Source organism: Hyalella azteca, unplaced genomic scaffold (genome assembly GCF_000764305.2).
Source record: "Hyalella azteca isolate HAZT.00-mixed unplaced genomic scaffold, Hazt_2.0.2 contig12949, whole genome shotgun sequence".
NCBI classification, from domain to species: domain Eukaryota; kingdom Metazoa; phylum Arthropoda; class Malacostraca; order Amphipoda; family Hyalellidae; genus Hyalella; species Hyalella azteca.
In genome coordinates this window covers 209905-232847 of record NW_025942889.1, presented here as the reverse complement: position 1 = coordinate 232847, position 22943 = coordinate 209905, and the positions used below count along the sequence as shown (strand labels likewise).

The 22943-nt window shown below is 38.4% G+C and overlaps 1 protein-coding gene across 1 annotated transcript; it reads left to right on the top strand.

The window, feature by feature from the left end:
* The first annotated feature begins 588 nt into the window (after window positions 1-588).
* LOC108666377 (mitochondrial folate transporter/carrier) lies at window positions 589-18579 on the top strand. Its single transcript, XM_018153238.2, has 7 exons — window positions 589-914; window positions 3718-3913; window positions 12761-12898; window positions 13082-13196; window positions 13395-13508; window positions 14215-14360; window positions 17274-18579. The coding sequence occupies exons 1-7, from the start codon at window positions 770-772 to the stop codon at window positions 17455-17457; spliced, it is 1038 nt and encodes a 345-aa protein (XP_018008727.1). The 5' UTR covers window positions 589-769; the 3' UTR covers window positions 17458-18579.
* The last annotated feature ends 4364 nt before the right edge of the window (window positions 18580-22943 follow it).

The window sequence follows — 22943 nt, the reverse complement described above, 5'->3', positions numbered from 1 at the left end:
TATTATTCTGCCCTTTGCCTGTAAATTTAGGTTTTAACTTCTGTTGTTTTTTATCTTTTGACTCCAAACTTCATTCATTTTCTGACTGTATTTGTCTTCAAGATTTATCGAACTGACGATGGAGCTGGTCTCCGAAACGTTTTCAGATGGATGTGTAACATGTGTAACCAATTCGTACAGTCAACTTATTTGAGTAGGCATCAAAAGTAAAATTGATAAATAAAAGACGAACTTGCGGTAAACTAACCCGTGGTTTAAACTAGTATATAGTTCAAACCATGAACTAACTGGAGTGGGCAAATCCGATTATGAAAATCTTATATGAACAAGGATGCGCTATTCACATTAGTTTTCATCGAAAAATTACATACTACTTCCTAAATGTATAACTTCAACGCACAGGATTCTTCGTATTTTCCTAGCGTGAAAAAAATATCAATTCAAAATATAGTTAGAAATCAATCACTGAATTTAATTTAATAATAGTTTAAGTAAATTTAATGACAGCTTTCATTTCTACAATAACAACGATCATAAAAGTTTCTTGCAACTACGAACTGCATTCTCAGTCACAGTCAGGTTCAAATACATGCGAAACCTCGTGCCACCATCAGTTCTCGATCAGCAATCAGATGGTGAGGTTAGCTATTCCGAAGTTCCTTTTTCTTCATGCGAAGTTGTTCGACTGTGACTGTTTATGATGAACAACAGACTATTTAGTTTTACTTTATATCAATTTCGGGTATACGGTAGTAGATGATACGGTATAATGCAGTCTTCCAAAGCCAATAATGGGGTTCCAAGGGGTTTCTTAGCCGGGGTTAGATATGAACACCTACTTGCTGGAGTATCTGGAGGAGTTGCATCCACACTTATCCTTCACCCGCTCGACCTCCTCAAAGTGCGATTTGCAGGTGAGAAACGTCAATTGATTGTTATTTTTTTTTAATTTTGTTAGTTATGTTCGTTGACTGAGCACAGTTTAATTCGGTTGAGATAACATATATCTGAAACGAATTCCTATCCAACGGCAGCCGAGCAGCAACCGAGTAGGTACGAGTTAGCTATAGGCTACAGCCTTACTGTTACAGGTTTCACTTTCAACTTTTTCAAGTGTTACTGTTAGTGTTAGCGTGATGGTTAAGTATGATCTTTAGATTGAAAATATGAAATTGATGTCTTTAAGTCTTTTCTAGTTTTCCATTACCCATCGCCATCTGCCATCTTAACCTTAAATTTGTGATGTGTATTGAATGGCCAGCCCAATCTGTAGATTGTAGACTCTATCTCAGTATGACAGAATCTGTCTATCAATCAATTGTCATTTGTCAGCCTCAGGCTCAGTGGCCCTTGTAACTTTTAATGTGGATTTATCATGTGTGAATTTAATTTATCCTGTGAATTTTAATGGAGAGCTGGAGACAGGTCTTAAAATGAAGTTCAAAGTGTAACTTATTCTTATAAAGCTGTCAATTGTTAAGCTAAACTTGGCTAAAAACTATTTTTGGCAAAAATTTTTTACTTATAACTTTTAGAATTTAGGTTAATGATGGTACAATTGATTTTTTTATATTTTTATTATATGTATAAGATAAGAGTAAAAAGTATATTATGTGAATCCAATCAAATGAATCAATCTTAACATTTAAACTATTAGTGCAACCTAAGTACAGTAAGTACTAACTACTAAGTTGACTTTTGTTAGAGTCTTGGAGGCCAATCGGGTGTATTAGGCAGAATTTTTCAAAGATGGCAGGTAGAAATGGGTGATTTTTAAAGATTTTGGTTAACAAAGTGCCATTTTACTTGTTTTGCAATGAATCAATTTGGTAGTACCACAGTCCACCTTACCTGCACAAGGGGTGTTATTTCTCATTAATGGGTTAACTGGGCCCAATATTATAGTTTGAATCTTGAATCTGTAAATGTGTATTCAATGAAATTTTAAAATTTCAGCTGAAATATTTTCATAAAAAAAAATAGAATTTTAGTTGGTCAGTTTGAATGCATAATGCATTTAGTGAGACATAAGGCATAAGTTCAGTTTTCTTGAGATGTAAAACTTGTTTTGCTACTAGTACTACACATAAAATTGAAGACAACAGGTCTCCAAGCTAATCTGGTCTGTCTAAATCTTTTAAAGATCAGAATCATCAGATGAGTAATATATCTTGAACAATAAACTTATAAAACCATTTTTTCGTGCCCATCACCCCATCCTTTTCCCAAACCTCTGGAGATTTTGAGTTTGTATACATTGAATTTTGATTGTTGGTCAATACATATTGTTGGAATTTTTTGCCCATCACCCCATCCTTTTCCCAAACCTCTGGAGCTTTCAAGTTTATATACATTGAGTTTTGATTGTTGGTCAATACATATTGTTGGAATTTTATTGTTGGTCAATACAAAGCCTAGAAATGGTGTAAATTTGAGGCTCTTACAAAAAATAATAGACAAAGTTTGAAGAGAAAAGCAGATAGGCATTTATTTTTTGGACCAAAAATTGGACAAAATAGGAGTTGAAGCCTATAGTAAGAAATTTTGCTATTACATAAGGCAATATATATAAACCAAATGAACTTAATGAACTAAACATGCAATGAACTTAATTAATTTTATTAAAATAACTACTCTCAGATGGAATGAAATATCCTGTATGAAGATAAGTATTCTTGTTGAAGAAAAATGTTATGGTCAAAAGCCAATAAGCTATGAATCCTTGGCAAATGATATGTACTAGATTTTTAAAGAATACATTTTTTATGTTTAAGTTTATTGTCCATTAACTTGTGTTGATCTCTTCTTAGCACACTCTCAGGCCAATGGAAGATATATTGTGTCAAATTGTGACCAAAGAGGAAAATGGGACTGTTCCAGTCAGTACCTTCCATCAGATATTAGAATAATTTCATATAAATTAGTCTCCAGGGGCTGTAGAATCAAAATAGGTTACTAGGTCTTCACTGACAATCACTGACAATTTTTCAATTAAACCCACAAATCAATCAGTAATCAGGTGCTATGTGCACTCTAGCAAGCTAGAGTGCATTTATCCTTGGACTTCAAAACCCTGGAGGTATCCCTGGGTTTCAAAACCCTGGAGGTATCCCTGGGTTTCAAAACCCTGGAGGTATCCCTGGGTTTCAAAACCCTGGAGGTATCCCTCGGTTCCAAAACCCTGGAGGTATCCCTGGGTTCCAAAACCCTGGAGGTATCCCTGGGTTCCAAAACCCTTCAACAAAAGAACAACGATACGGCCCCAGATATCCCTGTAGTGATGAGTTGATAAATAGCTTTGCCCCAAAGTCCTGAGTTAGTTGACCAGAAGTAGGAAGGGATATTATTTGTTTGAATGTTGGTAAATATTCTCACATCCGTGTAATGTTCAAAAATGATGAGGCTGACATTAAAACTAGTAAATGCTTGCCCATTTTCCCTTATAATATGCCTGGTATCATCATCTTGGTTGCTGCTATTATGAGATGTAGCTGCTGAAATATTGCTCTATTTGATTTGACAAATGATTGAGGTTGGCCCTGGAAAAAAAATTGCTTAGGTTAACTTGGTTAAAGTCATACGTCTAGTACCATTGATGAGCCGTGCTCAGTGATCACCATCCAACTGTTTATAGATGTGTGCCTAATTTACAGTATAGGTTGTAAGTAATTTGAAGTAATCAAATATTTTATAGATCATTTTACGGTTTTTTGACAGTGCCCGACACTGGACGCATATCCTCAGCGGGACTATCAGCTGCAGCAGCAGCCGCTGCCGTGCAAAGGCCCCACTACACGGGGCTCGGTCATGCCACTTCAGCCATATGGAGGACTGAGGGAGTGAGAGGCTTCTACAAGGGCGTTACACCCAACCTTTGGGGAGCTGGTGCAGCCTGGGGACTGTATTTTCTCTTGTAAGTGTCATGCTTTGTCTTGTATGTGTATCTATAGGTTATGTATAGGATTGTGTGGGTTTAGGACTTCTTGTGCCTCAAAAACTGGTGTCACTCAAACACATGGCGGTAAACGAAAGAGTTTTTAGTCTGGACGTTCTTTTAAATAAATTTCAATTTTAATAAATCGAGGTCTTTTGAACACAAGTCACGAATCGAGAATACCACAATAGCCTTACATATTGCATTGAACAGAATTTTGACAATTAAGAATATTGTAACTATTGTTCTCTCATTGGCCTCTAAGCTCGCACATTACCATACGTATTGATTTCATGAGGAGGTTTTGCCTGCAATCGTAAGGATTTTTTCATCGCCTTGTTTATGGTTATACTTTGTTTTAATTAGTTCTTGTGGTAGCTTCTAGAATTATAGTGGGATTTCTTGGTCGTTGTGCTATGAAGCACGATAATTAACCCTGTTATCTCTATTTTTTATAAACCTGTCGAACATTTGTGCAAATCTCCTTTACGCTGTCATAGCCAGTCGTCCAGAAAGGCGTCGTTCCGTGTCTTGTAGCATCACCTGATTGTATACGTTATCGTGAACAGCATTTACAGTGGGGGGAAATAAATATTCGTACACTTGAAAAATCGTATTTTAATGTATGTAAGTACACAAACTGAACAGGAGAAGTGATTTATATTATGTATAGAGACGCATTGTATTCAAAAATAGCATCAATAGAAATTAAATCTCAAAGCAACAAAAATTAATGCAACATGTTAACTTCTTCGGGTGAAAAAAGTATTCGTACAAAACAATAAATCCGCATTATTTTAATTTAATACTTGGTTGAATACCCTTTATTCAGCTCAACAGATACCAGTCTATTTCTATACGTCTCGACCAATGATTTGCAGATGCTGCTAACCAAGTATTAAATTAAAATAATGCGGATTTATTGTTTTGTACGAATACTTTTTTCACCCGAAAAGTGAACATGTTGCATTGTTTTTTGTTGCATTGAGATTTAATTTCTTTTGATAGAATTTTTGAATACTATGCGTCTCTATACATAATTTAAATCACTTTTCCTGTTAAGTTTGTGTACTTACATACATTAAAATACGATTTTTCAAGTGTACGTACGAATATTTATTTCCCCCCACTGTATTCTAAGTGGAAATGATCCCGGACGTCTGACTTGAAAACGTCACATGGAGGTGGTTAATCTGAATACAAAGCAGACAATATCTCAGTGCTGTGAGATTTCTTTTTTAACGAGCTTGCAATAGTGTTTCTTACGTTTTAGATCTGATGAGACTAATGCCGTCTTGGCTAGGATATAGGTTGTTTCTTTTGCAATGGGTCGAGTTTGCGTAATGAAATACCGCTATTCATATTTATTCGTTATATTGAATGATTGCATGTAACCAAGTATAAATTAGTTTCCTTCTCGTGTTTCGACCTGAATTCTCCCGGTGCGTTCTGACATGTGGCTTGCGAAGGTGCGACCGAAATGTTACTTTGAATTCGTTTGGTGCTACATAACACTGCCTTTCTCCACCTTGAACCCATTTCTAATTTGTTCAAAATGGTCAATGGCGATCAATTGTTTTCGCCTCGCATTATGCAGCATGTATTTCTTGCTCTGCCCAAATATTGCAAGATCAGCTTCCCGTAAAGGCCGCTGATGAAAGGGGCTTGCCCCAGAAGTTATCGCATTATTTTCATTTTTTCTCCCCCAGCAACTGATGTTCGGCGCACATTGAATTTCGAATTTTGTTAAGGAAATTCATTTCGCTATTACTTCAATATTGACACGTTTGTCGAGTGCAATTCGGCAATGTTGTAAACTTGCTTCTCTTATGAAAATGTTATACGTGTCTTGAAAATATTGTCAATGAGACTCTTCCTGCAATTTATCTCGTGTTCTGCTATCTTTTCGGGAAAAATTGCCGATAAATGGTAAGGAATTCGTATGCTCGGCGTCTCCACTTTGTATTTTCGACGATGACTGTACACAGAAAAACAGATACTAGTGAATAACTTCCTTATGTGCTCTTCTCTTTCGTAATTATTAGTCCGTTCGAATATCTTCCTGTTGTTGCTTGCACGTGTTCTCCGTTACCTGCGCCATCAGCAAGCGAATGCTGGGCTGACATTCTCCTTGGAAAGCTCGCTCTCTATTGGTCACAGGCGATGACGTCAGCGGCGCACCCTTCTCCGCCACCAATAGGGAGACGCGTAGCGCGGCTGCCGTTGCTACCCGACTAGTCCGTATCTGCGCATGAAGGTCATGTTAAGCATTTAAAACATTTTAATTATGCTTTTGAAGATTTAAAGGGGAGTAGTATTTGCTCACAAGCTGTTCCAGGTTTGGAAATTCTATCCAACATTCATCGAACGTAGCACTCCTTAGCTGATTCGATTATAAACCTTCTGCTTCCCGTTACCTTCCACTTGAGGCTATCCTCTTTGAAAACAACACATTAAATGGTTATTTCTGACGTGCGGATATCTAGCATGTGGAATTGAATACATTGAACGACTAACTTCTTTAACATGTTGACTCCGAAGTGGTATATTTACGTACCACGAAATGTATTTCTCCAGGACGTAGTGGTACATAATTAATAATAGTGAGTATCTAAGTAGAAAATCCTGAAATTGCTCGTTGTTGCATGCCTATTTTTAGTCCGCGTTGCTAGGGAAGCTTTCATCGTTCGTCCCACATCTCGATGAACTCTCCCCGGTGTCATGTTCGTACGCTACACTTGCAGTTGAAACTTTATCTGGGCTAGGATGCGTGCCGCACGGCGCACATGAACGTTAATTAGAATCATGTCTTCTGAAACCCGCGCGGTATCTGAGGGCAGCTTACGTCTCATGCAATCGTACCGGTCCGAAACCCTGCCCGGAAAAAAGATTCAGAGTTCAGTTCCATTTTCAAAAATGTTACTGAATAAAACATTGTCAGCTGGCTGGCTCTAACGCAATTTTTCTTCGCAATAAAATGCACAAAGGTAATGCTACCTCATGACCTGTAAGGTAGTTCCAGCCAGTTAACGCTTTTCAGGTAAAATATTTTAATTTTGAGTAACTCTGAATTACGCTTATTGTATTATTATTGTGCTCGTTTCAAATTATATGCGTAATTCATCAGCTTTCACATGAGGATAAGTCCGTTATGACTAATTTCAATTTAAGAAATAAAGATAGAACGTTCCCACCAGATTATGGATGAGTTGATGACAGCTGCTCCATGTAAGATGCAAAGCTTGCAGTGGCTATCGAACTTAGTGGCCTTCATTTATCCAGAAAATCCCGTTTAGTTTCATAAGAATTTAATAAATAATGTGCGAGCGTGCTGATGCGTGCGCCGGCAGATGAGTTTCCCTCACGATGGGCAGTACAGTGCCTTTATATAATACCTTTAATATTATCCAGCCTTATATTAGTACCCAGCATTTAATATAATAATGCCGCAGTGTCGTCACTTCATATGCATCAGCTTGTTTCCTAGGAGCAGTAAGAAGTATTCCAAATGATCGGGTCAAATGTGTTCCAAACGATCATCCCAAATAGTCGTCATAGAGTTTGATGATGATGCGAGTAATAATATATCATTATTATGTGATCATGCAAAGGTTAGCACGTCCTCCGACTCTGGTGTTCATGTGAACGTATTTCAATTTTCTCGACGCTGAAAATATTTAAATAAAAAAACTGTTATCACAGGATAATGGAGTTTAATGTTTGGCATTGCATGCCTTCAAATAAATTCAAATTACCAAGAATCTAACTAAATAGCGATCGAAGTCGCCGTATATGTTGAAATTTACTATTACTGCACATGGGTTATTGTCTCAACTGTTGCTCTGTAAGGTCTATTTACAGTGACAACTGGTATCATGAACTTGTCTCCTACTTGTTATATTTTAAGACAGGAACCGCTAATTTTAAGCTGGAAGTTGTTCTACTATTTTTATTCGTGGAAGTTGAAACGTGCAAAAAATTAGTTTATTTACGACGGATGTTCCTCATAACACTCGGTGACAGTGTGAAGTATAAAGGAAGGATCAGAGAAATGAACTATGGAATGGTTGAAATGAGCAAACTAAGAAAACATCGAGGAACATGGACGGGCGCGTTATTTGTTTAAGTGAGGTCGCTTAATCAAAGTTCATTGAGAGATGCTTGACTCTCCTTTACTTTACTTCCATTCTTTAAGCAACTATTTGTTTCATTGCAAAAAGGAACAGAAAAAATCAAGTGACCAAAGACAATTTAATGTTATATCAAAGATGAATATTATACTAAGCGAACAACAAATAAGATGGTTGTGCTATTAGGTACTGAATCGAAATACCCAGTAAAAACTTGGCAAAATTGGTACTGTCACATCTCGAACGTTTTCTCCGAACATGACAATGGCTTTCTAGCCATTATACACCACGGTGACGTATAATGGTGGAAATGGCGGTAAATAAATGGCCTCTCTGCGGGTCCCGCCTCATTTCTTTAAAACTTTTCACGTAATTTATGTTTTTCGCGCTTAAACTTTTGCAGTTATTTATTTATCGAACAAACGAAGAATTCGTCGTAGATGACGCTGGCGTGTCTGTGAGAGTTCTGCGTAATAATATACATACTGATACTGGTGCGGAAGAAACGAGCCATGTGACGCTTTCATGATATGGTATGGAGGCGAGAATTGGTCTGTCTAGGTCAACTACAGCCTATCTGTCACTCGTGAGCAGTATACGACCTTACGATATTTTCTTGATAAATTATTATGTAGAGCTTGCATTTATCGTCAATGACTGTTTGTGATCCGTCTGCCAAGCGCGGGTCGAAAGTCCAAAGATGTGGAGCTGACAAAATAGTGTGACATATATGTTCAATTTTTTACGCGAATATTTTCATTTTATTTCTTTAATTATTGATAGTTTGGAAAAAATAACTTTTTCTTAATTTCTAATGGGAGCAACAAAATTGTCTCTATGCAATCGATTCGTGGATTCTTTAATTTACTAAGGTACTTTACTAGCTACCTTCCATAAACTGTATAAATCTTATTGTAGAATTGTTATTTTCGATCTGTATTTTCGGTCTCTTTGAATTACCGGTAGTTCAATGGTATGGGTGCAGTTCATCTGGCATTGTCATTTTTTCTTCACTTCAACGGCATGGAACAGCATCGATGGGAGTGAAGGGATCGGCCGCCATACAATCTCTTCCCTAATTTTACCCGCTTCTGCGAGCTGCTCGTAATTTTGTTCCAGGAAATGGGCACTGTTTTCAGAATGTCTTCGGAACGAGTCGGGGCATCTACAGACATCATTATACGCTGTACGTACTCCTGTATTTGGAGTTCGTGCGTTGTACGTCATGCCAATTTGGGGCCAAAAAGTGCTTGCTTAAAACTTCCTTCTGTTCTCGCGTCAGGTTGTACTCTATCCTCGGCCAAAATATCCGGGAAGTAAAAACGTCTGCAATTTGTCAAAATAAATGAGCTCTGTAACTCCTTCAATGAGCATATTTAGTAAAGTCTATTTTTCACTGCGTTAGTGATGTATTTCTTTCGTCTTCCGGACAATAAGATTTCCCCGCAACGCCATAACGATAGATAAATTTTAGCTATGTTGTGCGATCTATTTATTGAATATGAATACGCTGCGTCCCCAGTTTGTTTATCTGTCTGGTGTCTGCTGATAAAGGGCTTAAGTATGTCAGTTTGTGGAGGAATGTAATAGACGGACCTTGCGCTCTCGAAGTACTAACTACTCACTGCTAAACATTTTAATATCTAATAGTATTTTTTTCATTGTGTTTCATATCCCCTGGCGTACTTTCTATTGAATATCATTATAACCTAACGCTTTAATCTGAGGAATTTTCTGCTGCCACGCTTCATTTAGCGTCAAGATGTGCCTGTTGCCACGCTTCATTTAGCGTCAAGATGTGCCTGCTGCCACGCTTCATATAGTGTCAAGATGTGCCTGCTGCCACGCTTCATATAGTGTCAAGATGTGCCTGCTGCCACGCTTCATTTAAATTTGTAGTCTTTCATTTTAATTTATTACTAATTTGCTTAGCATTTGCTTTTTATCTCTTCTGAGCTCGAAGATGGGAACTCTGGCTCAGTGCGTTTCCTGAGATAGTGGTAAATGTCTGAAGATGCTTCGTTTTCAAGATTAGTTTTACGTTCATTGACTTACCGTGTGTTTCTTCCATCTGTCACAGTATGACTTTTCCGTTAATTGATTTCCCCTATGCTACTGAGAGCTAAAATATGTCCGTTTTACCTGATCGATCTAAAATTAATTATTTACTTGAATTAATAGCCGTAGAAGTTTATTCAATACAATCTGACAACACGAAGACCTGTATTATACATGAATGATTAATGTTTATAGTTGCGATAGACGCAATAGAAGAATGCGCACTATTGAGCGCTATTCTTGGCTTGCTGTTGTCGTAAAGCTGATGCAATATCCTTGCTTCAGTTTAAAGCTCAGCGCGCATGAACTGAAGGGATCAGCCGCTGTCTGCATGCGTACGATCAGCTGCTGCCCGCGTGCGTAACGCGTGGCGAGGGCTGGTGCTATAGAAAAACACGGTTATTGTCCACGTCTCGGCGCGCAGTAATTCTTGGTACTGACCGCCGCGAGTCCCAGCACACTTTCGAGGAACATTTCATTTTCCTGGATTTTTCTTGTTCCCTATAAATTCTCCAACTCGCGCTCATGTATTCGCCCTCCAAAATTTTTGTCAATATTTTTCCAGCCGTTTACGTTTCAGTGCAATCAATCTAGACGGAGATATTTTTTGGCATGGGCTTACTTATTCTTTGAGGAAATATTCCGATAAAGCTTTCTACATTTGCCCTCAATTAACTCGTTACTCAAGTTCTCAAGTGACTCTGTTGCTAGTTACGATATTGGTTTTAGAGTGCATGGTATAGCAATATGCAGACTTAGAGTACAGTCTGTCAAGTACCATAACCAATTACTCAAGATGCATTAATGCAACAAACGGCCGATTGTTGCAAGTGAGAAGATCCTATGACGCCTGGATTCGGCGATGATTTGTAGGCTTGCCAAGCGGCCCAAGCCACGTTATGAGTTGCGTTCTGATTAATCTAATTCACTGAAGATTTCTTCATCGAATTTTAATCTTTAACTATTGCAGCAATTCGTTCAATGCCCAATGATCTTTAAAACACGAAGCCATTACAAGGAAATCACAATATTTTTCCCCTGCTCGCGTCTCTACGACTGACAGCGCCAGGCACTGAACTAAACCCAAAAGTTTATTTTTATTTCTTTCTACTTTTCATTTGAAATGCCATATACTTCATCTTATTTTTCGTATTCTCTAAACTATTCTTTTCATTACGCTAACGACTGAATTTAGTTGAATGCCAGAGCGTTGCTTTTCTTCTCTGACGCAATGCAATCCAGCCTTGCGTGATGCCTTTACTCCCTAGCGCGCTCGTGCAGCTTTCAGCTTTAGGAAACTTGTACGTGTCTTCCAAATGTTCTTATACGTTCGGAAAACAAATAGATAAACTAGAACCTGTTCTTCACAGTTACACTTCTCTGATCCATTTTCAATGACCTTTTGTATATTGTTTCAACGTGTACATTATTGACAAGCTGATCGAGGCTGTCTTGTCTACATTGTCTCATGGCCTCAAGTTCTAAGTGTGACCTTCGCGACTAGTTCCATGTGCGGATGAATGCTTTTGTGCCGTTGCCAGAAACTGCCTCGATTGCGTTGTACTTATCATAGAAGACGTACAAAATTTATAAATATGTATATGCGAGCGTCCTGAGTTGTCGGATTACCTTATTTTTCACACGTTTATTGCGAAATGAAAGGAAAGGTTTATCTGAGAATAAATGTGTTATAAACATTCCCATGCCGTCCATAGAATTTGTACAAGAACGAATATGCAGCAGCTTCCATGTTTACATGCTCTTGTTTCTGATTATATTATTGACCGCTGGAGGCAATGGGCTGAGTAGCAAGTGTGACGGAACTGTTCATGGCCAACCATTATTTCATGGGAACTGTTCATGGTCAACCATTAGAGGCCCCAAACGGAACAAGGTTATTTCGACTAGCGCATGGACTTCCATGGTACGATAAAAAAGCGCTTCATTCTCTGAAGGCTTTTCTTTTCTTGGAACTGGCGCGCCATTGTTATGTACAGGGTGTTTCAGGATTAAGTAACCCTTTTAATTTGTTAATAAATAAAAAACTAAGAACGTTATGAAGTTGAAACTTGTTTTATTTGAAAGAACATTATTATGGTAATATTGTATCCTAGTTTTTAAATATAATATCTTTTAAATGCCCACCACAATTGTTTTGACAAAATAGGGCTCTTCTCTTCGTTGCTTTCATAACCTTCATTAGTGTTTCTGACTCTGTGGGCTTATGTAATTATCTTGATATTTTGCCGTCGCGTTCATTGATAAGCATTTTGTGCAAGAATGGCTGCTCCGAAGGACTATGACGTAACTGTGCTTGTTTTAAGAACGTTTCTTGTATTCTCACCTCGTAACTTGCGTGCAGCTACAATATAGTGAAGAGCGAGTACTAGTCTGACGTAACTGTGCTTGCTTTAAGAATGTTTCTTGTATTCCCACCTCGTAACTTACGTGCAGCTACAACATGGTTAAGAGCGAGTACTAGTCTGACGTAACTGTGCTTGTTTTAAGAACGTTTCTTGTATCCTTACCACGTAACTTACGTGCAGCTACAACATGGTGAAGAGCGAGTATCAGTCTGACGTAACTGTGCTTGTTTTAAGAATGTTTCTTGTATTTTCACCTCGTAACTTACGTGCAGCTACAACATGGTGAAGAGCGAGTACCAGTCCCGTCATGGCAGGGTTCAGCTGGGACCCGGCATGCATATGCTCGCAGCTGCTCAGGCTGGCGTGGCAACTCTCTTGCTCACCAATCCCATCTGGGTCGTCAAAACCAGGCAAGCTTCTGCGTACCTTCTTCCGAGAATTGCGCACATACTAACGTCAGAGCTTTGCTATGACGTCATTGCTTTCTGTCATTGCATTGACATTCTTGTTGAGCTACGTATGAACTTTATTTCGTGTGTTATTTTCGCTAAGCGGTGACATAATTTAGTTAATAATTTAGATTGTACATGCAGGTTGTGTCTGCAGTACGACAATGTTGGCAGCACCAGCAACAGTCTTCGTTACAATGGCATGGTTGATGCGCTCAGCAAAACCTACAGAATGGAAGGCATTAAGGGACTATACAAGGTAAATGTTCAGCTTAGCTCTTTCGCTTTTCCCTAACACATCAGGAAATTCCTATGCACTGCGATGTTCAGCCTATGACTCGCTTTTCCCCCTTACCTATTTTTACATAATTTATGAATGGTTCTTGATAGAAAAATTTATCTTATGGAAATTAATAAAGTCTGTGCAAAATGAAGTTAATGTGAGGTCTGTGTTCAGGGTTTGGTGCCCGGTCTATTCGGCGTAAGTCACGGCGCTCTGCAGTTCATGGCCTACGAAGAGCTCAAGCTTACATACAACTCCCACTTCAACAGGCCTCCCTCAGCAAAGCTGGTTAGTCGTGTGACGTGCAAATCTTACCATGACTTTCTGAAATGATTGATATTAGAATCGATTTCACCTTGCCTTGAATTAATTGCTGTTCGCTTTCAAGGTGAATGCCAGGATACTAAGTCAAGTATACTTACGCTTACTTATTACCTTTTTTATGTTAAAGAGACTTGATAAATGTTCGAAGACGCTTCTTGGAATAGATATTCAAGTATTCATATATAGTGTGACTTAAGATTGACAAATTGCGGTGGTTTTATGTGCGGCTTGAATGACATTTTCCGAATATGAACACCACAAGAAAATCGCTACAGTTTGTATTGATGCGATTCTTCTGGTGGTTGGGATGGTGCTAGTGCGGCACTTGATTGCAATGAAAAGAATATCCTTTCTATAAGTATTAGTAGATGCACAATCTCTACGAAATTTTTTAGCTTTTAGGGGTTTGATTTGTAAATGCTGAAATTAAATATCAAACCTGACGCATGCTAGCGAGTGTCTTTCTGTGCTGTTTTCTGCTGCCCTGACGTACCAGTATCAGGTATTGCGGCCCCGACGTACATTTAGTTGTAAGTGTTGCAGGCGTGGCATAAATTTAAGTGTTGCAGGCCCGGCATAAATTTAAGTGTTGCGGGCCCGACGTACTCGTAGCATGTGTTGCGGCACAGTCCCAATAACAGTAAGCCAGACTAAGGCCCCTACGTTGCAGGACACGAGCGAGTACCTGGCGTGCGCGGCGCTGTCGAAGCTGTTCGCTGCGGTGACGACGTACCCGTACCAGGTGCTGCGTGCCCGCATGCAGGACCAGCACGCCGACTACGCTAACCTGAGGGCCTGCATCCGCTTCACGTGGAGGTGCGAAGGCCTGCGCGGCTTCTATGCTGGCTTGACGCCTTATCTGCTCCATGTCGTGCCCAACATTTGTCTCGTCTTCATCATCTATGAGAATATTGTTCCTTCTGACTAATAAGCTTTATATTCATAAACATACCTAAACATACGTGAAAAAATGTGTCCAGAGACGTATAAATAAATGTCATTGAGTTTTTTATGTAGAAAATACTGTGCATGCAAACGTATCAATTCCATTCAAATAACGTTTCAGAAGACAGAAGAAGCGAGATTAGCACTGCCATTTAGTTATCGAAAAATGAAGGCTGTCTAATGTTTATTTTTCGGTCGGCGTCCATGGCCGATTTTCAGAAAAATTTTCAGTGAGACTTTCGCAAATTTATGTTGTTGAGACAAACTGTAATCTTGTTAATTTCAAAATTATCTGTTAACGTGACATGTTGCTACAAAATTTTGTTCCTGTCTTTCTCTGTATAAAATATTGTTTTTTCAATGAGGAATCGTGAATGATTTCATCGTAACCACATTTTTACAACAATTAAAGAACAGCGAGCGTGCACAGCTTGGTTACACTTTTCCCAAGTCAACTGGAAACGAGAAACAAACCCTGGGACGATTTGGTGCACGTGTGATGTGGTAGCATTTATTATCGTTACAACTTTTTGATATTCTTCCTTCTTGCGGCAACTCACCATCCCTTATTTTTCCTTATAATGTTCCTACTTTATTTGTAATCGTTTCTTCGTGTTTTGTCTCACGCAAACTAGTATGTCGTAAAATGTTTCTAAATGTAGTACAACAAAGTATCAAACCCCCTCCAATAATAGTACAATAGAGTATCGAACAGCTATTTATTATTTGGCCAGATCTTGGAATATATTTCATAAATAAAAGCTTTTCTGACTTGGAGTGAATTGTGGGAGCAATGACTGATGAACGATGCACAGCTAAAATTCCCTCTGCTAGGCACCGACTTCGCCACTATTATTGGCTTTGGAAGACTAGGCTTAATAGGTAATTTAAGGCCGTAATATTAAGGAATTGAGATTTTAATACTAAGTTAATAATTCATTGGAACATATTAAGTTTGGAATTATGTGTATCGAAAACATAATCTTCGAAGTTAAGTATCATTTCTTGCTCCCAAGGAATGTAATTCCTCCATCGTGTAGAATTCAATAATTTTTCGAAAAATGTTGAATATAAATTTTGCGAAGTACGTTTATCTCTTTACTTGCTGACCTAAAGAAGCAAGTTGAAATTGACAGAGGTATAGATTTATCACATCAATGAAATGTCTTCCGATATGACACCTTTCTGCGATTAACCATTTGCTACAGAGCAAATATTGCCTGATCTGTTTTAATTTCATGAACAGAATTTCCAGTGACCAAATGTAAGAAACTTATGAGATCATGAATGATACTGATTTACTCATGGTAAAGCGTTATAATTCAATTGACGTCAACTTTATATAATTTTCTTCTTTATTGCAAGATGAATACATTAAAACGTAGAATACTCTAAAAAAATTTCCTCCTCCTTTGAATATCTTGTGTGCATTACTATGCAGCTTGATCAACAATTCCTTGCTGTAATTCTTTCATGGTATATGTTTTTCGAATTCTTGCTATCTGAATTCGTATTACGTACAATTTTGATATGAATGAGGCTGGTATTAACGTCCCATGAGTGTCTGCGTTTGTTTGAAATGTTGAAACGACGCCAATTTCTAAATAAAATGCATTATTGTTTTACGTCGAAATGCATCCAATGGATTTAACTCAGGTTTTTGTTGAGTAATCTCCAGGCATCTCCTTCCTCGCCACGGTTCGATGTTAATCTTTCTATAGCCAATCCTCTCAGGACGTCCTTAATCGCCGCATTAGAATACACTGTCACTTCTTTGTTTGCCTATTCTTTCCCAGCTGCGTTACTGTTGGTGGAACAAATACGATTGGAATTTTTCGATAGTAAAGTTCTAACTATTTCGGAGAAATGTCCGCAATCAATGTGTTCTACATCCCTGAATCTGAACCATAACGATTCCTTTAGTGTCCTTGACACTATTGTCCCCTTCGAGCCATGATTATTTGGGAACCATTTTAATCCCATTCAGACAATCTTGCTTTGGAAAGTTTATCGAGAGCTGAAGTCTTCTAAGGCAACGCCAAAGGCGCTTCCATCGGGTATAGCCTTCTCTGGCAACGCTTTACTCGGTTCGGTGAGTGGCGCAACATGTTGCGTTAACACCTCTCAACTTGTTTAAATAATATTGATTTACTAATTTCTTAATCCAACTCATTTCTGAAAGTCTTCTCTTCTTTACGTGTTGGTTACAGCTAAAATTCACACATGAATGCCTTGCAAATCAAAATAATTAAATTGTAAATAATCACCAGTGCCTTTCAATTAGTAATAAAAATTGGTCGGTCGTTGAGGAAGGAATTGCTTCGAGACTCGGGCCATAAGCGTGTCTTGTGAATCATTATGCTGTTCGAGCTGTCTTTGGTCAACGCTCATAGTCTCAAGAACTCGCGTGTTTAAATACCCTTGTATTTGTGTTATTGATGAGAACTGGACTTACTGAGCTCTCATTTTAGCTTTCAAGTCCTAAGATGTCATATCAATTCTGTATGTACCTGTGTCATACAAATGAGCGTATTAAAAATACCGACAGTTCATAAATTGATCATCAATCGTGTGTTGTTTTCCCGAGACGCTGATCTAATTTTAAATTGAAACCGTTTGGTCCGTTTTTTATAATTTTTTCGAAGTATTATCTTTGTTTTTATTTTTTTATCAAAATAGAACTCTCATTCTGCTTAGCAACATTTAATAGACACATCAATGTTACATAGTATTTATACAACCTTTTCAGTATTAAATAGTTCAATTCGTCTATCAATTTCGCAGGCATCACGGAGCTAAGGGGTTCTACCGAGGCCTCGCACCTAACTTGCTGCGAGTTGTCCCCGCCACAGCCATCACGTTTGTAGTCTACGAGAAAACCTCCCAGAAGCTCATGGGAAACTCAAATCCGGACGATGGTGCTCAGACCAGTGTTCCTGCTCCTGACCCACCCGACCCCAAAGTGTAGGAGATCCAGTTCATCAGTTCATGAGTAATCGTGTGAGAGAATGAGACTCTAGTTTCCATTTATCTAATTACTCGAATGATGCGTTCATTCTCGAGCGTTTGGTGATCGATCGTGACTACGCGTTTTCATCATAGTGAGACTGACGTGGTCTCCTTGACAAACTGTGCCAACATCGTTGAACACCAATGCTCGTAGACTTCTGTATGAACCTCTCTAGTCAAAAATAGTTCATGAGAGAACTTCTCACGGTCACTGAAAAGTGCAGTGTTAATGACTGGTTAGTGCTCGGCTACCTAAAAATTTTTGTGTGTAGTAGACTTACCTAACATAACTAGGCTCTCCTCAACGTACAAATTTATAAAATAAACGAAAATTTCATTTGTATTACTTTGAATGCTCTAGTCTAGTCTAACCAAGTCAACCTTCGTTCATTTTACCTGCAACCGCTTGCGTCCTTGTTTACCACCGCTCACTTTGCCACTGCTAAACCTAAATTCGCCTGCAGCTATTTCGACAGAGCTTTGAACATATTGGTTCGTAACACCTGGCAAAACTTCTAGTGTGAAACTTCTATTCTGCGTGTTGAAATTCCGTAAAATCTCTTGTTCAAATTCCAATAAGACAGACATGAGTTGCTTGCTCTATTCAGTAAAACAATAGACATACTCATCTGGAAAAAAGGAATATGAACAACGTTTAAATTACCCACGGTCTTTTTCGCGGTATCGGTATCGGCAGTGTAAAAAACAAATCTTGGTTAATAGCTTTAAGCTCTAAGAGTTTACTGGTGTTGCTGAGCTATAAATTGTTAATTTTCATATGTCGGTAATACGATGCAACGATGGGTCATATCGAGACGTGATTTTGGGAAGATTTCATGTATAGATTTTTTTTTTATTTGGAAGCTTTCATGTACATATATAGGAGATCTACGAAACATTTCAGACTCGAGGTTACCTCAGCCTCTTCTGTCATACTGTCATGTTTAACTGTACGGACATGTCTAGCAATATTAATGTAATTCGCAGAAGAGAGTTCAACTTATTTCCGTACAAACAGCATTGTAGGTCCTTAACATTTATTTATGTGATACCGCTGTCTGTAAATAAAATCACAGTTTTCCAGAGTTTTAAAATTTCAACCTCGTGATTGTTGGCTGTAGCCGCACGGGCCTATGTAGAGCTGATTTTTGAAAGCTCTTTAATATATCCACTAAACTTTCGAATTTGCATTTCATGTTATCGCTTTTCTCATTATTAGAATGTCATAGGTCTCGTTTTTATGTATTCAAGTTCATTTTATTCCTTACCACCCTCGACCCGAGTCACTTAACGGAACATTTGATAAATTTCAACAGTTATACCTGAATCAATCGTGCTCCATCGTTCTAATATTGCTTGGTTATGACAGGCCATGAGGCTTCAAAAATCCGTACAACTTAGTTCTTTCCATCAGGGTAGTTTGTCGCTGTGCTAAGATGCATCTTACACACAGTACTTAGTTTATTATTCTATCTTATGCGTGTCCATTTGTGGTATACTGATCAACCCGAACGACGACCAAAGCTTGAAGAAACTACCGGTCTGGGTCTGCCAATGAGTAAAAGACTGAGGTAAGTTGTCGATTTAAATTCAAATAGTCTGCTGTATTCATTATTATTTAGTCTAGATAATTTTAGTGGTACCTTTTTGAGAGCTCGAATTTCAACAATTCATAACTCTAGTATGAGACAACTCTTATCTTCAAATGTTCACTAATAGCTGAACACGCAGCAATAGAAGAGCATTACTTCTCAATCATTAAATCTGCTGGCCCTGCATTTCGCTCAAGTAAAAAACTGAATATGCCATTACTGATTGTTTCCATGCTCCAACAGCTCCTCTTACCGTCAATGCTACATAAGTCGCTACTCAGCAGAAACTACACATTCCTCGCTCGCCGCTTGTCCCTAAAAATCGTCTAATACTGACAGAAGCGCGATTTATAAAGTTCAATAACCGCATGATGACTACGAAGCTGTTTTGATAGCGCAGAAAGATGTGGTCCAGTTTTGTTCATAAAATATCTCGTTTCTAATGAAGGCCGGTAGTGGTTTTTGCTCGGTTATCGGCATTGATGGTAATGCGTGTGAGATAAATTATTCGCTCATTAAAGAGGTACATCTGTGAATGGGTTTTGTGCGTTTTCTATATTAAGGCGAAAATTTCAATTCCGTGTCCAATAATTCTTAGCCCATCAGTTAGCTTGTGCACTATTGCTTCGTTGTTACTAAGTCATAGTGTAGTAGTAGTAGTAGTATTGGCGTTGAACAATTTGCCAAATTTGTCTTGTAGCTTATTCTTGTAATGTTATTGGCTTGTCTCCTGGAGATCTGAGAACTGGCCATTGGCTGTGACGGAGAGTGTGGCGGAGAGAGGGAAGTGTTACGACTGTGGCGGAGAGAGGGAAGTGTTACGACTGTGACGGAGAGAGGGAAGTGAGGCGACCATGTGACGGAGAGAGGGAAGTGCGGTGAGATTGTACGAAGAAGTTGAAGTTCATTATAGGTTCAGAATAAGTTTGTTCAGTGGCACGTGATAGCAACTGCATGTGCACGCAGCTCAGAGGCATGTGCACGCAGCTCAGTGGCCTGTGCTCACTGTGGAGTGGACTGTGGAAGATGTACGCGGCTCAGTGACTTAGCATACAACTACGTGGCAGGTGCCAAAGCTCTAGTGGCAGACTACAACAGAAGTAATTAACATCGAAACATCGCGGAAGAAATTATTAAAGATTTTGCAGCGGTTAGTGTTTAAATAGAATGGAAAAACGCATCATTTGAGTAAATCAACAGCTGAAACTCAATCAATTCTGAACAAGTTTGGCATTAAATTAAAAACATTACTAATTGATACCGATATGCCGAGGACTGCATCGTCACAAATCCCGTTTAGAATCAAGGGAATTATATGAGCTTTTGAGTAGAGCAAACTGCTCGATAGTCTCTTTTTTTTTGCGCTTGAATCCGCGAGTTTAGTGGGGAGTTTTGCGAAATGTCGATTTGGTGATTTTTTTATTATTTTGAAGTTCAGTTTTCCTTGATGTGGAGTGATGTGTTATAATGTGCATTTTCGTAGTGATTTTTCTGGTCGATAGAGCAATACCGACACTTCCGTGACAAATTTTGCCGTTTTCGAGGAAACTGTAAACGTGGATAAATTTAGCAACTTGTGAACCCCTAAGGCAAACCAATATACATATAATTTTTGCATTCAAATTATGCTAAAAAAAGCTCTCCGAATTTTATTAGTTTCTTTCAGTATTTTGAGAAGGCTAAGTATTAGCCACTTCCCACTTACTGGGTGAAATCAGAACAAATCCCGAAATCTCGTCATAATTAATAAATACTTATTCGGATTCAGCTTTGGAAAACTTGGTAAGAAATTTTTCATCTGCCGATTTTTTATTTGAGACGCATGATGCATTTTCTATTTATTTCATAATGAATCTATCTCTCACATCAACTGAACCACGCATAACACTTATAAAAATTAATCTATTGTGAAATATTGTATTAACATTGCAATACATCACAATGCCACCCTGCCTGTCCACTTGCCACGCACGCAGACTGATTTGACAGCAGTTAGTTAGTACTGCGTGTACCGCGTGAAATTCTTGTGATTTTTCCTGTTCATGTAAATCTGATCAAAATTAGCTGTCATTGCACGTCTCGGCAACGTAGAGGAAACATTTAGTGCATGAATGTGTGCTTGTACAATTCTCAACTGCATTTGTTCGGATGGTTCGTGTGCGACGAGGTACGCTTTTTTCATCCACGGCAATCGCTTTCGATACTGCTGGGGGACTGCGTTTCTCTATTCTTCGTGTAAATCACTCTAGTATATTCATGCAACAAGGTCGGGCTTATCCGGTCAAATGAAACGATATTAGATCTTCTGTGAACAAGGCACTAAAAGGAAAAGAATCGGCGACAGGCAACATCAGGCCTACACTTCAGCGCCGAGATCAATATGTTATGATCAATATGTTATAATTCTAAACCCAGCCTTTTGTTTTGCCTCCGCAGTAATGAGTGCTTCTTGTTTAATTTGATGCAATTGAAACTTTTGTGTATTTAACGTAAACCACAATTCTTTGTTTGTTTACAATTGGGTTGAAAAGGAGACTCATATCCTTATTAGTGAAATACTGTATTAACAATGCAACACATCACAATGCCACCCTGCCAGTGCCCTTACCGCGCACGCACTCAGACTGACTTGACACTTTGACAGCAGTTAGTACTGCGTGTGCCGCGTGAAATTCTTGGAATTTTTCCAGTTCATGTAATCTGGTAACAGTGGTAAAAATTAGCTGTCATTGCACGTCTCGGCAACGTAGAAGAAACATTTAGTGCATAGATGCGAGCTTCACAATTCTCAACTGCAATTGTGCGCATGGTTCGTATGCGGCGAGGTATTCGTTGTGTAAATCACTCTAGTATATTCATGCAACAAGGTCGGGCTTATGAATGTTCACCGAGTTTGCACATATGTATTTCACAAACTGGCTATTTAAAATTGCGTTGGGCCGTTTGTTGTCCACCCCATGCAGATCGTCTCTAAACATGCGGGCAAGAATGAGCCTTTAAACATGCAATGAATTATTACCCGAAATAATGAAAACTTATATAAATATTGCTGAAAACGGAAAGCTTTAAATTTAAATGGAAAAATTACTATAACAAAATATATTCATCAATGATTTATAAAAATTGATACTATTCCTAATAATACGTTGATACGCAATTCAATGCCTTCATTCACCTGATAGTAGCATAGTAAATAACCTTTTTTTACGAAACTCAAGTTCACACCGATTGGCAACTGGATTGTGTAAATCACTCTAGTATATTCATGCAACAAGGTCGGGCTTATGAATGTTCACCGAGTTTGCACATATGTATTTCACAAACTGGCTATTTAAAATTGCGTTGGGCCGTTTGTTGTCCACCCCATGCAGATCGTCTCTAAACATGCGGGCAAGAATGAGCCTTTAAACATGCAATGAATTATTACCCGAAATAATGAAAACTTATAAAAATATTGCTGTAAACGAAAAGCTTTAAACCTAAATGGAAAAATCACTATAACAAAATATATTCATCACTGATTTATAAAAATTGATACTATTATTATTATTCCTAATAATACTTTGATACGCAATTCAATGCCTTCATTCACCTGATAGTAGCATAGTAAACAACCTATTTTACGAAACTCAAGTTCACACCGATTGGCAACTGGATCGATGCATTTCGCGAGCCTCACTCGGTTTCAATTGGATTTCGATTTTTATGCAATAAATTTAGATTATTTATCAGTTAAATGAGTTCAATTAGTTCACTCTTAATGCCAGATGAAGTGCAGTTGGCGAAAATTTCTCCAATTGGCTGATGCTCAGGACGGGTAAGGTATCCGACGCAGGATGTCAAGACTTTTTAA